At 44.7% G+C, this 23,298-nt stretch overlaps 1 protein-coding gene across 9 annotated transcripts in view; it reads left to right on the top strand.

Annotated features, from left to right (window-relative positions):
* Nucleotides 1-23,298, top strand: part of PLEKHM3 (pleckstrin homology domain containing M3) — a 120,044-nt gene that overhangs the window by 87,117 nt on the left and 9,629 nt on the right. For 6 of the 9 annotated variants that reach the window (XM_005306073.4, XM_042859633.2, XM_065560991.1 and 3 more), the window contains one exon: nt 11,445-11,602. The exons of the other annotated variants lie outside the window; for them this stretch is intronic. In XM_005306073.4, the coding sequence (XP_005306130.2) occupies nt 11,445-11,602 (158 nt within the window). The remainder of the gene's footprint in view (nt 1-11,444; nt 11,603-23,298) is intronic. 9 annotated transcript variants of the gene reach the window in all.

The following is a 23,298-nucleotide window of genomic DNA, read 5'->3' as shown; positions in this document are numbered from 1 at the left end:
CTCCCTCCCACAGCCCGAACCCCTCACCCCCTCCCGCACCCAAACTCCTTCCCAGAGCCCGCACCCCTCACCCCCTCCCACACCCAAACTCCCTCCCAGAGCCTGTACCCCTCACCCCCAAACTCCCTCATGCACCCAAACTCCCTCCCACAGCCCGAACCCCTCACCCCCTCCCACACCCAAACTCCCTCCCACAGCCCGCACCCAAACTCCCTCCCACAGCCCGAACTCCTCACCCCCTCCCGCACCCAAACTCCTTCCCGCACCCAAACTCCCTCCCAGCGCCTGAACCCCAACCTCCTGCCCCAGCCTGGTGAAAGTGAGTGAGAGTCAGGGGGGATCGAGCGACGGAGGGAAGGGGGATAGAGTGAGCAGGGGCAGGAATAGGTGGGGGAGGGGGAGGGCCTTGGGGGAAGGCGTGGAATGAGGGCAGGGCCTGGGGCTGAGTGGAGGGACTTGGGGGGTCCACGAAAAATTTTAAAGAAAAATGGGGGTTCTCGGGTTGCTAAAGTTTCAGAACCACAGTTCTAGGGATTACATACCTCTTACCCAGTCCCCTCTGTGCCTCACTTGTGTCTACACGTAAATCCGATGGCGGGAGAAATTGGAACAGATTGTCCAATGCTCCAGACGAGGTTTCTTAGGCAAACCAGTGTTTCTAAAGTGAGTGCCTTCTAATAAATGTTATCTTCAGGGAAATACGCCAGCCCCTACATAAGTAGTTAATGTTACTGCCTCAGTGTTGGCTTATAAAACAACTTTATCACGTCTGTGACGATAATGATTAACAAGCTGATTTACAAGGGTGGGGTCACAGAGGCATTTGGCAAATTTACTGTCTTGCAGTGGCAGTTATACGGTATCTGAGTTTTACAGGGTTCTCACCTCTTTAACTGAAATACTTAACCCTGGACTGCTCGGCAGCTTTGCAGTCACATTTCTGAGAGAGTGTCCAACTTGGCCTCACTTGTATGTTTTTAGTGGCTCAGGAAGCTAAACATCTAGTCATACAAGTTCAGAACATTTGGGATATTCCTGGTTTTCTTGCCAATGTTTATTTTCTGATCATTCTTCCACCATGGAATGGTGACAATGGCCCAGATTTTTAAAGGTACTTAGGTGCCGCTGTGCTCACTGTTGCCATGCCTAACTGATTGAGGGACCTAAACAGCAAGTGCCTAAATCCCTTAAAAATGATATTTAGGCTCCTAAATCAGTGAGGTGTTGCAGCGCCACGCACAGGAACACCTAAATACCTTGTAAAAATCTGGGCCAATATGTTTCAAGAGATGACATTACGTGGTGTATCATGGCTATTGTCCTTGTGTCACACCTCAGCAGGCACGTGTTGCGTACATCTAGCGTACAGAGAATTCTGCCCTTAGTTCAGGTTGTAAGAAGGTTTCCACCGAAGTGCTGCTTTTGTCCTCTCATCCTCATTTTCAAATGTCTTAAGTTCTTTTTTAAAAAATCCTCTTTTTTTAAGTTTTTTCTATTTTAATTTTTATCCTGTCGTAACTCAGAAATAATGGCCCACCAAGTTCAAACTAGTTTAATTCAAGAGCCCTTGATGCAATCGAATACAGTGTGACTTTTTCAGACGTTCAGGTGCTTATTTTTGGAGTTACTCATCTTGGAAATAGGGATATATGAATTCTCTGATGGTCTCCTGCAAACTTTATACAATTTACCAAAAGTCTTGACAATCTTTATGCAGGTCACCAAAGATATTGATGTCCTCTGTCCTATGCAAACATCTGATGCACTTCACAAAGTTAGCCAAAGGTACACAAGGGATTGCTGTACAGGTGATAAACCCCACAAGTACAAATTATGCCTGGACTTCAGTGTAGGTTACAACTCCTGTTCCTGAAATATTCTTTCTTAGCTGGCAGTGTTAGCAAACTTCCTCCCACCTTCCCCCTCCCGCCCACACACACACCGGGAAAATGTATGAATGCTCTAAGTTTTTTCAGACGTCTGACAGTTTTTAGAAAGGTAACCAAAGTGGGCTTGATGCAAGGGTCAGGCATTTCTGTGATTCTGGACTTGAATGTGAGGATTTGTGGATGGAAGGGTATTGAGGCACAGACTGTTAAGCTTTGCAAGTTTTGTCAGCCCTCTTCATGGAGCTTGGTGGTTGCAATTTTCAGGGAGTTTGGCCAACCATTTCTTTTTGTCCACTTCCAGTTTCCAGAGGTTCACACTCCTAGTACATCTCTGTGGAATAAAACAGTCTGAGTTGGAGGGTAATTCAGTCTCCATCTTGTCCAATCGATCCTTGGGCTCTCTGATGAGGTTGCCAATGCAAGGATGCCAGCTACGTTGTCCGTTCTGACTGGAATGTCTGTTCATGAGGAACTGAACTGAGTCTACCAGCAGATCACCAAATAGTCAAATAACCATCATACTTTCAGTCACTGGCCACTTGGGCTAGGCTTGAACCAGTGATCCAGAGATGAAAAGCTCTGCTACCGTTCAGCTGAGCCATCCAGTCCCTGAGTTAATTTTTAATATTAGAAAAATTATTGCAACATTGTGTTCACGCTTTTGTAGTGGGGTTGGATTGTGCAACCTTCACTCACATGGGTAAGCACTTACTCACACAAGTATCCCTATTGACTTCAGTGGGACTAGGATGTGAGTAACTCTTCATCAGTGTCGGTAAGGGGCTCTTACGGCATATTTCTCTGTTTAGAATAAGAATTTGAATTACAACAGACTAAAAGCCTATAGCTGAAAGATATTCAGTGAAACTGGGCAGGACAATATTTATTATATATATTAGTCTAAAAGGACAAGATAAGGAAACGAAAACTGGACTAATTCCTGCTATAGAAGAGTTGGGCAGCCATCAAGGGCTGCAGTCTTACTGACAAGCAGTGAAGCTTTGAAGAAGTTCACGTTATCATTCATGTTCACATTAATCTAATGTCCAAAGGGATTTCAGATTGAACAATAGCCCTTGCTCCCTTTCATCTTCAGTATCCTCCCGGTTTTACAAAGCTTGGTCGCTCCTTACAAATTACATCCAGGCTACTACCTAACCGAATGAACAACGCAACAGAGAGAGAGAGAATACAGAGAAGAGAGAAGTGCTTGAGTTATATGTTTTCATAATTTCTTGACTATGCTGGGGGTGGCTTGTGTATTTTAAAAGTTGCCTAGGATAATTTCTTTGTCCTTTCTGGGCTGGGAAACATGCCGTTTGTTTGGTACAAGAAGCAGCATGAATTTTGTTGATCGGAGCTTGTCTACACAGAATGCTAGTGCGCAGCAATCAGGGTGTGAATCTACCGTTACTAGCTTGCCGTTCAAGTGACATCCAGTACTTCTGTCGTTGTCGAGGAGGGTGCTGTAATGTACTGTAATAGCACCGATTTTTGAATAGGCATGAGAGGATGGCTCAGTGTTTCCAAAATCATTTTTGGATTGACTAACTGGGCCATTTTGGTGAGGGAAGTGCTGTGTGCCACCACCTGACATTTCATGACTGGGACCCCCCCCTCACCATAAATAAACCCTGACACTCACAATGTAAAATGCAGTAAGGAAATCGTTTTAAAACGTACCTCCACCACATTTTTTAACACGCTCAGAGTTTGACTTAAAAGACAGACTTTCCCTTCACCTGCAATCTGTGATTCCCCACTCCAGGTGAAGTAGAACTCAAACCCTAGCAATGGCTATCTTTTGGTTAAAATTATCTGGGCAATTTTAAAGCTTTTTCCATTATGTGTTGAGACTCTTATATTACATACAGCGCCTAGCCCATTGGGGCACCGATCTCAGTTGGGTGCCACCGTAAAACAAATAATAATTATTCTGAGGAGTGTGATGATTTCAAATCTCCAAGTTCTCCTGCTTCAGTGAGTGGAATGTGGCTTTAAGTTTTAATAATATAGCTTAGCAAGTTTTTCTGTCTCATCTAAAATCAAGAGGCTCCATTTTTTTTTCCAAACATAGAAACCAAAAATTAGCAGCCACGGCCACATTACTGTAATGGAATAAATGAGCCCATGGTAAGTATTTTATGAGATGTGAAGAGTCCTTTTTATTTCTGTTCTGGTCAGGTTCTTATACCACACCCGTCCCCGTGGTATCTGAGCGCCTTCCAATAAGACAACATTTGCTATTTTAAAGATCTTGATTGATCAGTTAGATGGATTAATGATGGGTTTGGGAAGAAGTGTCCTCCCTCACGCTGCCTTTTTCTCCTAATTAGTGTGCTTTTCCTTGCAGTGGGTGTAAACGTTGTTGGTTGGCCAAGGGAGAGTGGAAGGGGAGAGCTGAAATAGGTGGATTGTGGGCGCCTTTTTCCAATCCCACAGACCATCATTGGCTGCGGCACTTGAACATGACACTGCAATTTCCCTCTGCAACACATGAGTAATAAACAGCGGCACTCGAGCTGTGGTCTTGAGAAACCAATGTGAGGCTCTTGCTTGCTCTCCTTTTTCTTTAATATGGTTGTAATTTTTGATCGCTCTGCAAGAAGGCTTTAAAGCGAATGGATGCCACCTCCTACCCTAGAGTGCCCGGGGAGGAAGAGCCCTTCCTCACCAGTGCACCTACCGAGAGGCCAGGCACAATCTGGAGTGCAGGGGGTTCTGTTCACATTGCTGACCATCTGGATGGCCCCTGAAGAGTTGCTTCTACGCCCGGGGAGGACCAAGGCCAGGGATCTGCCCCAGGTGCACTTGGATGGCTGCGCTGGGGGGAGCACTGGTTTTACCTGTTGTACTGATGTAGTGAGTGGTGCCCCTCCCCATGCGCCCTTGGGCAGGGTATCTCCTCCTCAGTGAGCTCTGGCTCCACTTAAGAACCGCAGTCAAACCCTTCTCGAGCACTATGGCAACTGGCCTACAAAGCCAGCGCTGGGCTGCTCCCCACCCAATGAAAACCAAACTTGTGGGCTTGTAAGTAATGAGCGTGGCCCCAACAGACTGTCACCTCACAAAACCAAGACCTGTTAGGTTGACATGCAGGCTGGGCCGCACAGAGGCCTAGTGAGTGAATGGTCGATCCTGGCTCCTGTCCTGGGCACCTCAGTAAAGTGTTCAGACTTCTAGCCCGTGATGAGTGCTGACGGAAGGTCTAAGGGGCACTCCTGTTTTCACCACAATCACACAGGCCAATGCATTAGGGCCCCTCAGGATTGAAATCTAGGCATCTAGCTGCTTATTTAGGCAGTTGACTTCGGTGCGAGCTGCAAGCCTTCAGGCTCCTGATTCAGGGGGCTAACTTTCAACACCTAGCTTGAAACTGTTGGCCAGTCTCCTTAGTTCGTCTTGGAACGCACAAGCACTTCTCAGTGGTGGCTGAACTGTATTTCAGATGCTCCCCTACCTGCTCAGAAAATGGGCCATGGCCTTTCCACCTGCAGTCCCCAGGTTTTCTGTTGAGGGGCACTGAGAGGACGCACTGTCCACTAAGATGCAATGAAAGAAAACTTTAGCTACATCATTTCTTAACACTAAAACTGTCTACTGAAATGTTGCTGCTTTGCAGCAGCAGGAGATGAACATGACTCAAACGTATAACCTAGGGACCAGGGTCTTCTGTCTTGGGGAAAACAGGCAGGTTCCCCTGGTGTGAAAGAGACTGGGAAGGCTCTGGCTCCTCTTTCTCTCTGCTTTTAACCCCTCGGGCTTGATCACCCCTCCTTTCTCTAGGGGACTGAGGGGAAACAAAGCCTGCTATATCCCTGTCTGACTAGGTTCATTTAACACACCTCCTCCTTTTCCCAGCTATATGTGTCCATAAGGCTCGGGATCTGACTTGCATCCTGGGACTCGGTCTCCCTAGTGCTGAAATGTCTAAAAATCGACAACTCAGGCCTCAATATCTCTCTAGAGAGTGCTTGGTTACAGGTCCCAGGCTTCCTTTCCCTCAGCCAGAAGATGTCCATTACAGAGGCATTATGGTGAAACTGTTTTCTGGGACCCGTAATTAAAAATCCACAGATCGCGGGGCCAGATGGAGATTAATATTGCGTTCTCATGAGATACAAACATTAAAATGAACAAATTGCAAAGAAATGTCCTATCCACTGATCAGCAATGGTCTATGAAGTCTGTTATGAAGTGAAATGACCCTGAATTTGCAGACACTAAAAACAGTGATAACGTCAGTTTGATATTGCATTTTGTCCTCATCCTCAAATGCTGTAAAAGGGGCTATTATTCATATTACAGATTGGGGTGCACGTTGCTTTTGAAGACTGGATCTTCACTGCAGTAGCATGTGTACACACCAGAATTATCAATCAAGCCAATACACTGCTATGACAAAAAATATTTCATGGAAAATATACATCAACTTTCCTCACCGTTCTGGCCATCTAGGCTTTCTCAGAGAGACAGTGCAAGTCTTTGTGGGCAGAACTGGTTTGCCATCCAGGTTAATTCCTTGCGCTGTGGTATGATTAGCTACGTATAAATACTTTTTTTGAAAATAGGTGACCTACATTGTACATCTGACTTTAATCCCCAGCTCTGCCATAGTCTTCCTGTGTGATGTCAGTCAAGTCACACACTGACTCTTTGCCTCGATACTCCATCTGTTCAATGGAAATACTTCCTTTCTCCCTCCCTTTGCCCGTCTTGTCTATTAAGACGGGAAGCTCTTTAGGGAAGTTACTGATTTTTACTGTATGTTTGCACAGCTCCTAGCACATTGGGGCCTTGAATTCAATAGAGGACACTGGGTTATATTGGAATACACATTAATCATAGTAATCTGCAATGCATTAGTAAAACCCAAATTTTGCACTTCTCTGGGTGTCCTGTCTAGTCTAAGTCTATCGTGTGTAGATTGTAAGCTCTCTGGAGCAGAAAACTGTATTTTGTGTCTTGTGCAGACCTGAGTCTGTTGTCAGTGCTTACTAAATACAAAAAAAAATAGAATATAAAATTGAAGTCTTAAGTCACAAGGCCAGCTGTATAAGGATTACCAAAAGGGATATGGGTACTGAGTAAAACCTAGATGGACTGTCTGCATAAAGTGAAAGATGAAATGACTGTAGGATTGGCATTTTGAGCTGAACTTTTTTGTCCCACCACAAATGTAAATTAGGAAGGACAAAACGAGTCTAGTTATCCAGATATTGGATGGAATGTTGACCCAAAAACGGCCATACTGGGTCAGATCAGTGGTCCACCTAGCCCAGTACCCTGTCTTTGAGTGTGACCAGTACCAGGTGCTTCAGAGGGAATGAACAGAACAGGGCAATTGATCACGTGATCCATCCCCTGTTGTCCAGTCCCAGCTTCTGTCAGCTGGAGGTTTAGGGACACCAAGAGCATGGGGTTGTGTTCCTGGCCATCTTGGCTAATAGCCATTGATGGACCCATCCTCCAGGAACTTAGCTAATTCTTTTTAGATCCGATTTATTCTTTTGGCCTTCACAACATCCCAGCAACAAGTTCCATCGGCTGATTGTGCATTGTGTGAAGGAGTACTTCCTTTTGTTTGTTCTAAACCTGCTGTGTATTAATTTCATCGGGTGACCCTTAGTTCTTGTGTTATGAGAAGGAGTAAATAACATTTCCTTATTCACTTTCTCCACACAAGTCATGATTTATAGACCTCTGTCATATCCCCCTTCAGTCGTGTCTTTCCTAAACTGAACAGTCCCACTCTTTTTAATCTCTCCTCTTAAGGAAGCTGTTCCATACCCCTAATCATTTTTGTTGCCCCTCTCTGCACCTTTTCCAATTCTAATGTATTTTTTGGGATGTGTGACCAGACCTGCACACAGTATTCAAAGTGTGCACATACCAGGACTTTATGATTTTGTCTGGTTTATTATCTAACCCATTTCTGACCCTGTTACTTCACACTACGTTGCCCTAGCTACATCCATCTAACTTCTAAGTGCTACACCTCTCGCAAAGCTGGAGTTATTAGGTCGGTGTAGTGGGCAACTTACCTCAGTGGGAGCAACATTGTAGTGTAGACACTTACAGAGTTAGGGCAACATAAACTGCCTTACTTCAACCTAACGCTGTATTGTAGACCAACATAACTACCCGAGTGGCGTCTCTCAACCTCCAAAAGTGCATATAGAAGTTAGTACCGTGCTGTATGAAGCAACTGCTGTATCTTGCCTATAGGACCAAGTGCTTGCTACATCCAGTTCTGTGTGCTGGATCAATCCTTAGATTCCTAACAGTATTGCAAAGGATCCCTCAGATTTCTTTTCCTATTCAAAAGAGTGTTGTTGGGTGAGTGCCCGTGTAGCGGTAAAGTAATGTTAATGTTAAAGCAAGGCATCGATTTACTAATGTGTAATTTGCAGCATGTGCTGTCAGGGGCTACAATATTATCCGCGCCTTCCTGTTTGAAAATGCCTACAAGTTATTGCCTTTGCTGAAGCTGTGTATGTACATTCCATGCGTCGGTGTTGGAAGAGCCTTTCTTTTGGGGGCTTGCTGCCACTCCTGGAGAGTTAACGCTCTTCGAGGTGCAGAAATTGAAGCATTTCCACAGGCTTGGAGAGGGAGCAGGGCGTGAATGAATCACTGAGAAGTGTTCTTTAAATGACAAAGACGAAACTCCAGGCCCTGCTTTCTCCTCACACTTTATTTGCATTCAGACACAGACCTGATTTCTTTTTGTTTTAATATTTAAACAAGAGTCCTTCAAATATACATAATAGCTCCCTCCCCCATTTAGCCAGTCCTCTTAGTCTGTTGGTTCCAATTATGGTTTTCTGGCCAAGGTTTTCTGACTGGTGATTTGGGGCACCTCAGCAGCTCAGTGCCCAACTTAAGAGGCCTGACTTTCAGGCCGTGCTCAGCACCCACCCTGAAAATCAGGTCCCATCAAGGTGACTCGGGTTGGGACCCAAAGAATACCTGAGGCACCCCAAAATCACTAGCCATCTTTGAAACTCTGGCCAAGATGTTTAAGCAACACTGCTGCTGTTTCTCATGCTTCTTGGATGCTGCTAAACTCCTGTCCTCCACCCTCCGCTTGATTTGGACTTCTGACCCTCAGTTACTCTTGAGTTTGAAAGCAAAAGATCTTACTTTCTTTCTAACACTGCAGCATTAACTTGTTGCTCCTCAGGTTGGGATCTGCCTATAAGGTTAGTAGTGTCAGTGCCTTGAACCAAAACTTCATGTTCCGTTACATGCAGTGACCTTTCTGAATTGTTTATGTTCCAGTATAAGGAACCTTCCTATGCCAGGATGCAATAGGAACGTCATTTTCCCCTCGAACGTGAGCAGATGTCCTATCTGTAACGCTAGCAATAACATCGCCGCTTCCTGTTCTCACAGATGGTCTCAACAGTGTGGAGCTTTGGCAAGGAGGGGCAGGGCCGGCTCTAGGATTTTTGCCGCCCAAAGCAAAAACAATTTTGGCCGCCCCCCCCCTTCTTTAATTACCCCACCCCCGGCCCCGCCTCAACTCCGCCCCTTCCCCAAATCCCCAGCCCTGCCTCCTCCCCCCAGGATCTCAAGTCTGGGAGGGAGGGGGAGCAGCGGCGCGCGAAACGGCCGCTCGGGATCTCCCCCTCCCTCCCAGGTTTGAGAGCCTGGGAGGGAGGGGGAGACCCCAAGCCGCTGCGGCGCGCGAATCAGCTGTTTCACGCGCCGTGGCAGCAGCAGCGGAGATGAGCTAGGGTGGCTGGGGCACATTTTTAGAGGCGGCATTCTGGCGCCGACCATGCCGCCCCTAAAAATGTGCCGCCCCAAGCACCAGCTTGTTTTGCTGGTGCCTAGAGCTGGCCCTGAGGAGGGGACACTTCCACTCAGTGGCATCCATTACATTTCCTTTCCTGTTCGTGTTCTCCCAGCGATGGCGATCGGAAGGGTGATGAGATAGAATGGGCCTTTAGAAGTAATACTGCTAGACGGAGATGAAGAATGTTACTGGGATTTGTATTCTCCAGCTTTGCTTTGAGCTTCACCTTGGCCACGTTGGCTTTGTATCAACCTGAAATTTCCAGTGAAAATCAAGTGGTATGAAATCGTGTGATTTAAAACCAATGAGCAAAATGTGTTGAAAATCCATGTGAGCCAAACCTGGCAAGTTAGGCATGCAGTTAAATATGATCCTTCATCTATTTGGGAGCTGGGGACATCTTTAGCATACTCCTTTAAAGAACAGTTATGATGTTCCTATTAACTGTAGGTCAGTGTCAAATCCTACGACACGTTTCCAGCAGTAATCTAGCAGGCTGCCGTTCACACCATGGGAAGAGAGGGGAGGGAAAGTATCATATGAGGGCCCTGTGCTTTGCTCATTACTCCTTACACTAGCAGAATTTCTTAAAGTTCATGAAATTTTGTCTGAAGAAGTATTTTGCCTGAAGCGCCCTTATTGAGACGTTGTCATTGAATCAGAAATTTAGAGTGTTATGGCTTGGGGCTTAATCTACATTACAGTTTTTTCACACCAAGAAGGGAGTGCAAAGCACTTTTGATTGCCTTACACTATTGTATAATAGTGGATTGATGTGGGTCTTTTTGATTGGAGAGCTGGTCACTTAAGGAGAAACTACCGTTTCCTTTGAGTAATTTATTTTAGAATTCATCTCGTTGTAGAAAAGAATCAATATAATGTTGGAATGGTTATCGATGTACCAAAAAATCACCTCTGTTACAATTAGAAACCTCCATTTGATCAATGGAAAAAAATAGATTTGGGTGCAGAGCTGTGGTTTGTGATGAAGAGAAAATTAGGATTTTAAAACATCATTGGCATTTGGGCTAAAAATGTGAATAAAAAGTAACAGTAAAGGAAAAGAATTGAAGATAATTTTCTGAGCTGTCACAGATCTTTCTGCAATTGTGTTTATATGAAAGAATGAAACTCTCTTCTTAGGCTTGTCTACACGGTGGGGTAATGTGCTCTGTGGGGTGGGGGCTGGTTTCTAAAGGCACTACATGTTGCACATTAATTGGTCTGTGTGACCGCTGCTGGTGTACAATAGAAGTTCCCTAGTGCACTTTAATGTAGTACTGTTTCAAACAGCACTATGTTAAAGGGCACTAGGACATGTTTAGTGTCCACCAGCAGAGTCTGTCCAGACCAGTTAGTGCATTTTAGAAATCACACCCCCTAGAGTGCATTCCCCCACTGTAGACAAACCCCTATCTTACCCCATCGTGCCTTGGTATTTGAACATATGTGGTACGTAAAATGATCCACTATTCAGTAATGTTGTTGCCATACATATGTTTAACAGGGGCGCAATCACATGAATTTTTCACTTTTCACCATTGTCAGTTCTGCGCTGATTTGACCATTAATATTACTTTGACCGTACTTAGGATTTTCATGCAGCTATAACTGGGAGTTATATTCAGATTATTTCAACTGGCTGTGAGTAGTCACTTCCCTGTCTTAATGAAAGTGAGACAAACATGTCACTGTTTCAAGGAATTCTGCTCCCAGATGGGTTTGTTAATGTCGTCGTTTTCTTCTTCCAGGTTATTGAAGGAAAATTGGCTCCTTTCTTGGGGAAGGTAATCAAGTTTGCCACTTCTCATGTGTACAGCTGCAGCCTTTGTAGCCAAAAGGGATTCATCTGCGAGATTTGTAATAATGGAGAGATCCTTTACCCCTTTGAGGATATTTCAACAAGCAGGTACCAGTATGCTTCCTTTCCTAGGTTTTACCTGCATGTCTTATCCTCTCAAATTCCACGTCAAACGACATTCCATTTCAGCAGGAGTGGGCCTCACTAGGGCACAGTTAAGGACGTCTGCCCTGGACTTGTGTTGCAGAGAGGCCATCCCTGAGCCTGCAAGCAGATAGATGGAGAAGGGCCACTTTGTCATTTATCTGGTTCAAAAGAGCCTAAACCCCATTTCACACAGCTCTCAAACACCTGTAGAGCCCACTGCTGACGCTCAAAAGGACAGAGGCGCTCAGGGGCTGCTTTCCTGCAGGAATACTTGAAATCTCCCTGTGGCTATGCATAACTGTGTTTGCACAGGGCCCTACAAATACAAAGGTCAGCTGAGGATGACTTTGTAGGTCTTTCCTGCCTTTGATTTCACTGGACCTATGGTAGAACGTACCCATGCATTATTAGATAATAATCACCTCTTCTGAGTTACGGCCGCTGCTTACTGTGAGGTAAGGATATAACTGATCCTCTATTGTCCGTGTGTGTATGCAGCATAGATTTATATTCACATGTACACACACGCGCACACACAGACAGAAATCGTCTCACCCACCCACCACTAAAATGTAGCCGCCTCTAGGTGAGAATACAACAGCTGTTTAACAATGCACAGCATGCTATATAACAGTCTGGGAACAGGAAGTGAGGAAGGATAGTGTATCCAGTTGAAATCACATGGAAAATCTATCAAGGCTCAAGACAGTAACCCAAACTGGAATTCGACCAGAACACTGGAGCAATGTTCCTACTTTTTCAAGAAGTTTCTTGGGTTTAGAACAATCACAAGAGGTAAAGACCTTGAATTTCTTCTCCATCAAGACAATGACACCTCCAGCAGTACAATCTGTCCTTTTCTAATACACCCTCATCTTAATTTATTCTCAGGTTGCGTTAGTAGAGTAGAAAAAAAGTCAGAGGAGCCTATGCTGGGGGTGATCAGGATCAGCTTGTTAAAAATTCCGCGTTGAGAATCGGATTCTCGTGAGTTGACAAAGATCTCTGTGTCGGGAGTGGCCCAGGCCAGCCTGTTGGGGGTTTCAGGCTGACATGTCTTTCAAAGAGTATTTGCACATTCTTTCTCTGAATTCACATTCCAAGAAATGTGGAGACAAAGCGCTGGACATAAATTAAACAAGGTGTGCAGTTTTGTTTTATAAATGGTGTGCAAGAAAAATGTATCTGGATGGAGAAGTTGGAAAGGGAAAGACTTAGATGAAACGGCGTAAGAAGACTATTAAGACTGTACTAAGCAATTAACGATATCCACAAAGCCTGATGAGAACAGAAAAATAAGTAGTGAAATAGTCGGGTAGTGAAGCTTAATTGAAGTGTGTGCACGTACATGATTTGTCTATTGAATTTTTGATTGGCCACCAAAGCCTTGGGGTTTGTAGTGTCCACAGCCTGTGAACTGAAGCCAGAGACTGCGTACCTCACCCTTGTAGAATTTAAAACCTTCCTGAAACATGGAGCATTTCTCAAAAGGCTAGTGAAAGCCGAGTGAAACCGCTCCTCTCTCTATTTGTACACACAGAGGTTAGCAGTTATTTGTGTTCAAGTGGCACAATGCAACAAATGCAAAATAATTATTGAAGTCATGCCAGCCACAGGCTTTCTTCAGTAACAGGTTTCATTACGTCACAAACAATTAAGGGTCTCCGGTATTGCTCTCCCTTTTTTGCTGTTCATTCCTTTTGCTCCTCTCCCTCCTCTTGGTTTGCTAATCCTTGCTTTTATCCCTGTCCCCAGCCTCTCTGCTTCCCTTCCTCACTAGTTTTTTTCCTCTCCTTGCTGATACCCCATTCTGCCTTGGAGCAGAGCAGCAAAGAGAAACTAACCAGGTCGTTTCAATTTAATTTTCCTGCTCTATTCCACCTGCAAACAGAGGCAAGTGACACTGACAAGTGAGCTTGTATATTTCACTTGGCGCTCCACCAGCACATGGGGGGCAGAGGGGAGAACAGAAACTTTTATATGTGCTACTGTGTGACACACATGACAAGGATTGCTGACCTAGCTACTCATCATGGTGATAGGCATAATATAAGGACATAATACACACAGATCGACAGAAATAGTCACAATAACAGAATAAACTACCTGTGAGAAGAGAGAACCAGAACAAGATTCAGAGAACTTGGATGCGCTTACTCATCTAAACCTGAAGACATGACTTGTGCTGTACTTTTTACTGGATTATAAAACAACAGATCTCCTAAATCAGCTATTGGTGCGAATTTAGGGCAGGTCTACACTACAGGGTTAAGTCGACCTAAGTTACACAACCCCAGCTATGTGAATAGCTGGAGGATGACGTGGACTACACTCTCAGCAAGTTTGCAGATTACACTAAACTGGGAGGAGTGGTAGATACGCTGGAGGGTAGGGATAGGATACAGAGGGACCTAGACAAATTAGAGGATTGGGCCAAAAGAAACCTGATGAGGTTCAACAAGGACAAGCGCAGAGTCCTGTACTTAGGATGGAAGAATCCCATTCACTGTTACAGACTAGGGACCGAATGGCTAGGAAGCAGTTCTGCAGAAAAGGACTTAGGGGTTACAGTGGACGAGAAGCTGGATATGAGTCAACAGTGTGCCCTTGTTGCCAAGAAGGCCAACGGCATTTTGGGCTGTATAAGTAGGGGCATTGCCAGCAGATCGAGGGACGTGATCATTCCCCTCTATTCGACATTGGTGAGGCCTCATCTGGAGTACTGTGTCCAGTTTTGGACCCCACACTACAAGAAGGATGTGGAAAAATTGGAAAGAGTGCAGTGGAGAGCAACAAAAATGATTAGGGGTCTGGAGCACATGACTTATGAGGAGAGGCTGAGGGAACTGGGATTGTTTAGTCTGCAGAAGAGAAGAATGAGGGGGGATTTGATAGCTGCTTTCAATTACCTGAAAGGGGGTTCCAAAGAGGATGGAGCTAGACTGTTCTCAGTGGTACCTGATGACAGAACAAGAAGTAATGGTCTCAAGTTGCAGTGGGGGAGGTTTAGGTTGGATATTAAGAAAAACTTTTTCACTAGGAGGGTGGTGAAGCACTGGAATGGGTTACCTAGGGAGGTGGTGGAATCTCTTTCCTTAGAGGTTTTTAAGGTCAGGCTTGACAAAGCCCTGGCTGGGATGATTTAGTTGGGAATTGGTCCTACTTTGAGCAGGGGGTTGGACTAGATGACCTCCTGAGGTCCTTTCCAACTCTGCTATTCTGTGATTCTATGATAGCTGGAGTCGAAATAGCTTAGGTCGACTTACTGAGGTGGTTACACTGCGCTGGGTCGAAGGGAGAAACTCTCCTGTTGACTTACCTTATGCTTCTTGTTCCGGTGGAGTACCGGAGTCGACAGGAGAGCAATCAGCGATCCATTTAGCGGGTCTTCACTAGACCCTCTAAATTGACTCCCGGTGGATCGATCGCTGCAGCATCAATCCACCGGTAAGTGAAGACAAGCCCTTAGATTTGTAACTGAGATGTTCTGTTACGACGGTCACAAGGCTGTAATTAGGTTTCAGTTGCTGTTTTCACTTTCAGTCGCACTTTTCTGGGAGTCACTCATATTCTTGCGCCCAAGTGTTGCAACTCATGGTACCTATGATCATCTGGACTCTGGTGCCTGTGCTATAGATGTGAAGGTAAGAAGAGAATGGCAGCTTTAACTCAGAAGCCTAATTTTCTTTGGTGTTGCGTGTTGGTTTTTGAACATGCAACTGGTTTTGCTAACAAATTGAACTGGATTCTTCGTGTTTAGAAAGAGGCACGTGGCAGCTTTTGTGGCCATCATCAGGGGCATGTGGAAGAAAAGGAGGTGTTTGGGGCTGGCTGAAAATGTGGTCACAAGTGTCCCAAAGGACCAAATTCTGCTCTCAGCTGTCCCAGTGCATAGCCATTGAAATCAATGGGATTGCACTGGTGTGACCAAGAACAGAATTAGTCCTGTTTTAGCTTTTTTTTTTTAATTTAGGGTAGAAAAGAAGTAATAAACCGATCTGCAGTTGATGGCAAAAATAAGTTGTTCTTTGTTCAGTGGCCTCTTCATTAAATAGTTGAAAGGCAAAGTGAGTTCATTTGTGTGTCCTGATTTGGGTGTGGCTTTGTTTTTGCCACAGCCTGGCCTTTCTGCTTCCTACATAAGAGCTCGCACTCTTTGGAGGAACCAGAGTGACAGCTGTCATCTAGCTCAGCAGTTCTCAACTAGGTGTTCGAGGCCCCCTGGGGGCCACGAGCAGGTTTCAGGGGGTCCCCCAAGCAGAGCCGGCATTAGACTCACAGGAGCCCAGAGCAGAACGCCGAAGTCCCGCTGCCCCAAACCCCGCCATCCAGGGCTGAAGCCGAAACCTGAGCAACTTATCTTCGCAGGGCCCCCTGTGGCTTGAGGACATGGACAATTGCCCTGCCTGATACCCACTAATGCCGGCCCTGGGTTTTATACAGGGGGGCTGGACCAATTTGTATAGTGGAGGTGAGAGCCACTGAACCAAATTGTAAACCCTGTATATGATGGAAACCACTTCAAACCAGGGGGTGCGGCTGCACCCCTAGTTCCCGCACCTCTGCTTTTATATGCAGAAAAACAGCTGTTGTGGCACAGGTGGGCCAGGGAGTTTTTATAGCATGTTGGGGGGGGCTTCAGAAAGAAAAAGGTTGAGAACCCCTGATCTAGCGCAGTGATTCCCAACCTTTCCAGACTACTGTACCCCTTTCAGGAGTTTGATTTCTTGCGTACCCCAAGTTTCACTTCACTTAAAAACGACTTGTTTACAAAATCAGACATACAAATACAAAAGTATCACCCCCACATTATTACCAAAAAATGGGTGACTTTCTCATTTTTACCATATAATTATAAAATAAATCAATTGGAATATAACTATTGTACTTAAACTTCAGTGTATAGTACACAGAGCAGTCTAAACAGGTCATTGTATGAAATTTTAGGTTGTACTGACTTTAATGGTGCTTTTTATGTAGCCTGTTCTAAAACTAGGCAAATATCTAGATGAGTTGATGTACCTCCGGGAAGATCTCTGCATACCCCCAAGGGTACACGTACCCCTGGTTGAGAACCACTGATCTGGCCCTTTCATACCCAGCTACACTTCAGCTTTCGAGGGCCATAAATTTATGTACAGTCTCATGTCAGCTGTGGCAGAGGAAAGTCTCATTCCAAAATATTCTCCTTTGTTTTGAGTTGGAATTTGTGAAGGATGGGTCCTTGTTTAGACAGAGGTATCTAAGAAAAAAAGGGGGAAGCACAAGCACCCCTCTTAAAGGACTGGTGTTTCTCTTTGGTCCGCTTGTTTGCTCACCGTTCATTTTTGTCAGTCCTTGAGCAAACAGAGTGAATACCTGGATTATGCACTCATCTGGGTTTGAATACACATATATTACATACCCTCCTCTCACTAATCAGCATGACACATTCCTTTGTTGGCAAATGGTTCCAAAACAAACACAATCAGTTCACTTAATTAGCAGGTCTGTGGGCCGTGCTTGGCAGTCTTCTGACATCCGGTTCAACAATACAGAACAACAGTTTGCTGTCTTAGCCGTGCTGGAGGGGAGGACTTACGAAGTTATAAGCTTTTTAAGGGTATTTCCTTTCCGTGGCTTCTCTTGGGAGGCGGCCATCCTGTGCAGAGTGTAATGAGGCCATAGACCAGAAGCAGCAAAATACAAATTGGCAAATCATATTGGAAGCCTCTTTCCATTTATGTTTGATTTCCCTGTCCTGGTTCCCCTCCTCTATCGCTATCCTTTCTTTATTTAAGTAAGTGCTCATCAAGGACCTTTCTAAACGTCATAGACTCTGCTTCCTTTGGGAGTTCTTTAAATAATTAGAAATGTATTGAAAGCCCAATCAGTCATTTTAAACTCCTGGGGCGAGATCCTCAGCTGGTATAAATAATCATAGCACCACTGGCTTGACTGAAGCTATGACAATTTATGCCAGCTCAGGATTGCCTTCTCTTTTATTGCTTGTATTCCAGGCTTACGTTTAGTGCAAAAAAACCCAACTCATCATCTCCTATTAGGTTGTTAATTTATTGACCAATACGTCTCAAAGTAGGCTTTAACATCCCTGATTGTAAATGGGTTTTCAGAGTTGTCCTCTGTTTTGTCAGTACCTGGTCACTATACATTGATATAATTGGCTATTGCTTACTCAGCTCTGGGGTAGAAAGTTTCTTTCTCTTAATCCTGAAATAAAATAAAATAAACCAGAAATGAAAACATAACATCCTTGTAGATGTAAAATTGTCTATAATAACTATGCTTATTTGTATTACGACCCAGAACATCCTTTTAAAACGTCAGGGCTGTAAAATCTCATGAATTACCTGGGAAAATTTCATTGATTCAGAAATTGAATTAAATGGTTAATTTGTATCCGATTCTGCCAGCCTTACGTTGAGTTGCCCCTTACTCCATAAGTAGTCTTATTAGGACTTCACCCAAAGTCATTACTCACCGTGAGTAGGATTGTCCTTTGTAAGGGTTTTCTCTCTTTCACTTAGATAAAATGTTATGTCTGATGTTTAAGGTTAAGTTTAATGCTACCCAATGAGTAAGGTCCTGATCTTGCCAATACTTCTTTTATTGCTTGGAGGGTCAAAAGAAACTAGATCTGATGATTTTACTCCTGTGAGTCGTCTCCTTGCATTCAGTAGGTCAAGTCACTCACTTGTTAGATGATTTGTATTTTGGTGAAATATGTTTTTGTATCTAGATTTTAGAACTGTTGAGAGTGGTTCTGTTATATCAAGGTTAAACTGTTCTAACTTTGCAAAGTTAATGTTCTCCCAATGTCAGGTAAGGCATAAAGTTTTAAGGTAAAAACATCAAAACTTAGGTTAACAATAGCAGTGCTGTATCAACCACTGTAAGTTTAGGCCACTTTCCTGCGAAGACTTATACATGTTCCTAACTGTACACATTGTTTTACAGAAGTCAGTGGGACTATATTCACAGTCCAGAAAGTTAAATACATGTGTAATTCTTGGCAAGATCATGGCTGTATTGTGTTCTGGCTGCACTGCATTGGAGAAGAATGCATCTGAGCCTTGGTGGGAATGTCAAAGATCTGTGCTGAGCACAGATACTAAAATACATAGCATAGATCACTTCCAGAAAATCCTTTGGCACTACGGAAGTGCACCCGTCATTGTATTACTTCCCATCCCATTTTCATTGGCTTCAGTTATGTTTTATCCTGGATGACCTCTCCACAGTGTCAGCTCCATTGAGCTGTGCTAGCAGTTTAGGGCCAGATTTTCCAAACAGGTCAGCGTACCAACTGCTGATCTGTGGAAAATCTGGCCCTAAGTGGCACATCAGGCGCTGCTGAGTGTTGAGCACTTTTTGTTTTTTTAAAGTGACCTTTATTTAGGTACCTAAATGGGAGTTGAGTCCTTTTGACAATCTGACCCCATGTGAATCAGTCCTATCTGCTCAAAATCTTCTGGACCAAGCTTTGGTTTTGGCATCTTTGCAGAGTTGACCAGTAACTCTGTAATTGGAATATGCAACGGGAAAAAAGGTTGAATAGTTCCCTGGGCCTACATAATACAGTGACTTTTCTAACAAGCATTGTATTTTGAAGATGCATTCATTTAAAAGGTTAATTTGAGAGTCTAGGTTCTGACTTTTACCTTTATTTTTTACCTAGACCTCCTTTACTACCAAAATTATCTTGGCTAGAAGTGTCCTGCATAAAACAGACACTGGGCCCAGTCCTGCAACCACTCAGGCATGGGGGTGCTTCACCCATCTAACTCAGTGGAACTACTCACATGAGCCGTGGTACTCATGGCCATGTTTGCGGGGTCAGGCCCAGAGTCAGGTGTACAGGGACGTAGTAAGGGTAACAGGGACCTGGCTTCACCAAAATTTTGTTCCACACCATCATTTAAGCTCAGCCACCTCCTGGCTGCACCTCCCTCCTGCCTGAACGTGATGCCCATCTCCCTTCCTACTCCCTTCTGCTTCTTGATCCGCATCCCTGACCACTCTTCTTTCCGAGACTAAATACCACTTACCTTTCTACCTCCCGTCGCAGATCTTCCCACACGCTCCTTCCCCTAGTGCAGAGCCATTCCTCAGGCCATGCACCCAAACCATCTCTCCCCGCTTCCCCAAAAATACCCCTCCCCTCCGACCAAATAATAATAATAACCCCTAGCTCGGACATAGCGCCTTTTGGCCATAGAGCTTTAAGAGCTTCACAAAGGAGGTCTTTACCGTACTCCCCAGTTTGCAGCTGGGGAAACTACCAGCCTAGCAGCTCCGCTCTCTTTCAATCTTCCCTATCTCCGTGCTGGCAGTACCGCCAGCCCCAAGGGCTCAAACATCATCAGGTCGCCCTTAACAATTACAAGATTATATTTTATGCATCATAAAGGTTGTGTGCTTTTTCTTTGTCTTCTGGTTTTTGACTGCAGTGGCTCTACGCCTGCTGACACCAGCCGAGGGACTGGCTCGACGTTTTTAATTTTTGTCCATACATTTTCAAGGCCGCTTTTTGGATTTCCTGAGCAGAGCACTAGGTCCGACCCCCAAATTTGTCCCGTTACTCTCATCCTCAGCTTTAGACCTGCAGAATCCAGCTACGGCTGACACTTACCCCTTAATGCTCCCCGTTGAGTGCAAATCTGGAAATATAAATAGAGGAGTGGGACATAAAACACCCTGGAAACCCAACCGCATTAAATGTCGACATAACTAAGGGGAAGTTAAAGACAGGCTTGCTGCCTTAACCAAGAGCCGCAGAAGAAACAGCCCTCAGAGCTGCAGAATTTCTTTACATTACCAACTGTGCTTGAGCCTATTGTTATATATTAATAAATACCATTAATTCAGTAGATCAACAGCTGTTGTTCAGAAACATCAGTGTGTTAAAGCAAAGTGCTTTCCCTGCTGTTGAGCCCACTTCCATAGGAGACTCTGAGGTGAATGTTGTTTTGTAGCTGACTATGCCCAGGCACACAGCAGGCATGATTCTCCGCAGCTTTGTACCCTGCGTGGTAGTTTTCACCTGTGCAGCGTGGCTGTACAGCATTGCCAGCTGGGAACAGCAGGGCGTTGCAGTCAGGCCCAGTGGCGTAAATCACTTGCTGTGGCGTAAATCAGGAGTAATTCTAGTGAAGTCTTATGGATTGTTCCTGGTTCAAGCAAGATCAGAATCAGCCCCAGTGTTTGTCGTCGTATTTGGCCCCAGTGCATTTGAGCCTGATGCAGCACCACTTGTACAGGTGAGAAAATCATACTCACATGGATCCCAGTTCTGCCATTCTAATGTTGAGTAGGACCTGGCCATACCAGTGCTCCTATAGAAATCAAAGGGAACACTTGTGTGTTTGTTATATCCACTCGTTTTCTTTCATCTTATAATTAGATTGTACACTCTTTGGGGTAGAGACTGTCTGTGTTCTGTGTTTGCACGGCACCTCGCACAATTTGGTTAGATCCCCGAGGTGCTACCACAACAGCTTATACCCCTGGAGGAGGTGCAGAATCAGGCTCTGTTTAATTTGGTTTATTCACCTGTTCCATGGGTTTTGGAACTGGCTAGCATGCATCAGTGCTTCTAGTCTGCTGTCAGAGTAAACTGTTCAGTGAATACACATTACTGGACACACATTGCTAGACACACATTGCTAGCTCTTTTCTTCAGTTTCTGCAACTATCAAACTGGGATAATAATTGCCTACCTCACATGGGACGGTCTGAGGATTAAGTAGTTGTTTGTACTGTTCTTTAGCCTCAGAGTGCATTCAACCCAGAATATTATCTATAAGCAGGAAGCATTAACATACTAAGAGTAGCCGTCATTGGATGATTGTGTGTATACTAACGAGGGCCATAATTATAATTTGTTGCACTGCAATCTGTATTTAGTGCGGGAAATTCCAGAATATGATATCTGGGCATCGGCTTAATAACCTAGAATGGGTGCATAGGTCCAGATGTAATGTTCTATTCCTTACATGCTGTATTCTACATAGCAGATACATATTTTTTAAAGCAGGCCTGAAGTACTGTATTTGGACATGAAGTTTTCAAACAATGCATAAAAAATGTTCTCCTGTCCATGCCAAGCTGCCTGGTTAAGAGTGTTGCAAAAAGTGAAGGGAGGAGGGCACTATTCTGCCAAGCACCTCATGCAAGGGAAAACCTTTGCCTATATTAGTGCCAAGTCTCTTCCATTCATTTACTGTATTAGAACCTGTTTTCCTCTCCAGCGTGCGTCTCGGACTGGTTCCTAGGCAACGGTAACAATGTTGCTGCACATGTGCATCAAGCATTAATTGCCTTTGGGGGCTTTTTGTTTTGAAAGTGAATGCAAACGAGTACGTTTCCTTTTCTTTCCGTTCTGTTAACCTCTCTGAGAGTTTTGCGGGGTGCCCATGAGTTACCCGCAACTGAGCGATTCAGACAGCTTGCCCACACATACACGCACACACCCAGAACAAGATCACAAATGGGTTGTCTTCTCTAGCCAAGGGTCGTTTAAGCTGCAGTGTTTAGCTATATGGATTTTTCCATAGCTGGGCTACAGCTGTATAGCTGAGTATGCTAGATGTAAAATACACATAGGGCACTGTTTAGAAAATACAATGAATTGTCCACGTTCTCTTGCTTTCACTCCCTGTCTCTGTGTGAATTTCACCGACAGAGTTCTGGACAAGAGAGGACCCAATCCTGCAATCCCTAATTCACACATGGAGTCCCACTGATTTCAAGGGATTACTCATCTGCGTAAGGGATTTCAAGATCTGGCACAGAGTAGATTGCTCTTTGTATGACAAAATAAAAATCAGCGGATAGCATTACATCAGAGAAAGGATGGTCTTGTCGCTCGGCACTGGAGTGATGATACTCAGGAGGTCTGAGTTCATTTCCCATCTCTGCCACAGGCTTCCTATGTCACCTTGAGCAACTCTCTTCATCTCCCTGTGGCATCTATAAAATGGGGATAATAATACTTCCTTTCACCCACCCTTTGTCATGGTTGTCTACTTAAATTATAAGCTCTTTGGGGCAAGGACTGTCTCTGATTGCATGTTTGCACAGCACCTAGCACAGGGGTTCTCAAACTCTTTTGTGCTGGGCCCCCCTTTGAAAATATTTCAGGCTGTGATGATTTCCCTCTCCACCCCCCCAAAAAAGTGATAGCAAATTACTCTACATACTCAAAGGAGCACTAAATGAAGTATGTAATCATTATTCCTGCAGTCAAAGGCAGTGAAGCCTTTTAAAAAGTGTAAAGTAGGGTGACCGTATTTCAAGTTTCCAAATAAAGGACAGTGCTGGAGGGCGGAGTACAGTAATACCAGACCATGCCACCCTTACTTCTGCGCTGCTGCTGGCGGCGGCGCTGCCTTCAGCGCTGGGTGCCCGGCCAGCAGCTGTCATTCTCCAGTCGCCCAGCGCTGAAGGCAGCGCTTCCACCAGCAGCAGTGCAAAAGTAAGAGTGGCAATACCATACCATCTTGTGACACCCCCTCCACCCCCACAATTGTCTTGAGACTCCTTTTGGGTTCAGGACCCTTAGTTTGAGAAACGCTGATCTAGACACTTCTGCAATCCAAAGAATAAATAGTAATAAAAACTAATGCCTGTGCAGGATCTAGGATTATTTTAACCAG

The sequence above is a fragment of the Chrysemys picta genome, chromosome 11 (genome assembly GCF_011386835.1).
Source record: "Chrysemys picta bellii isolate R12L10 chromosome 11, ASM1138683v2, whole genome shotgun sequence".
Taxonomy (NCBI): Eukaryota; Metazoa; Chordata; order Testudines; family Emydidae; genus Chrysemys; species Chrysemys picta.
This window is presented reverse-complemented; position numbering and strand designations above follow the sequence as displayed.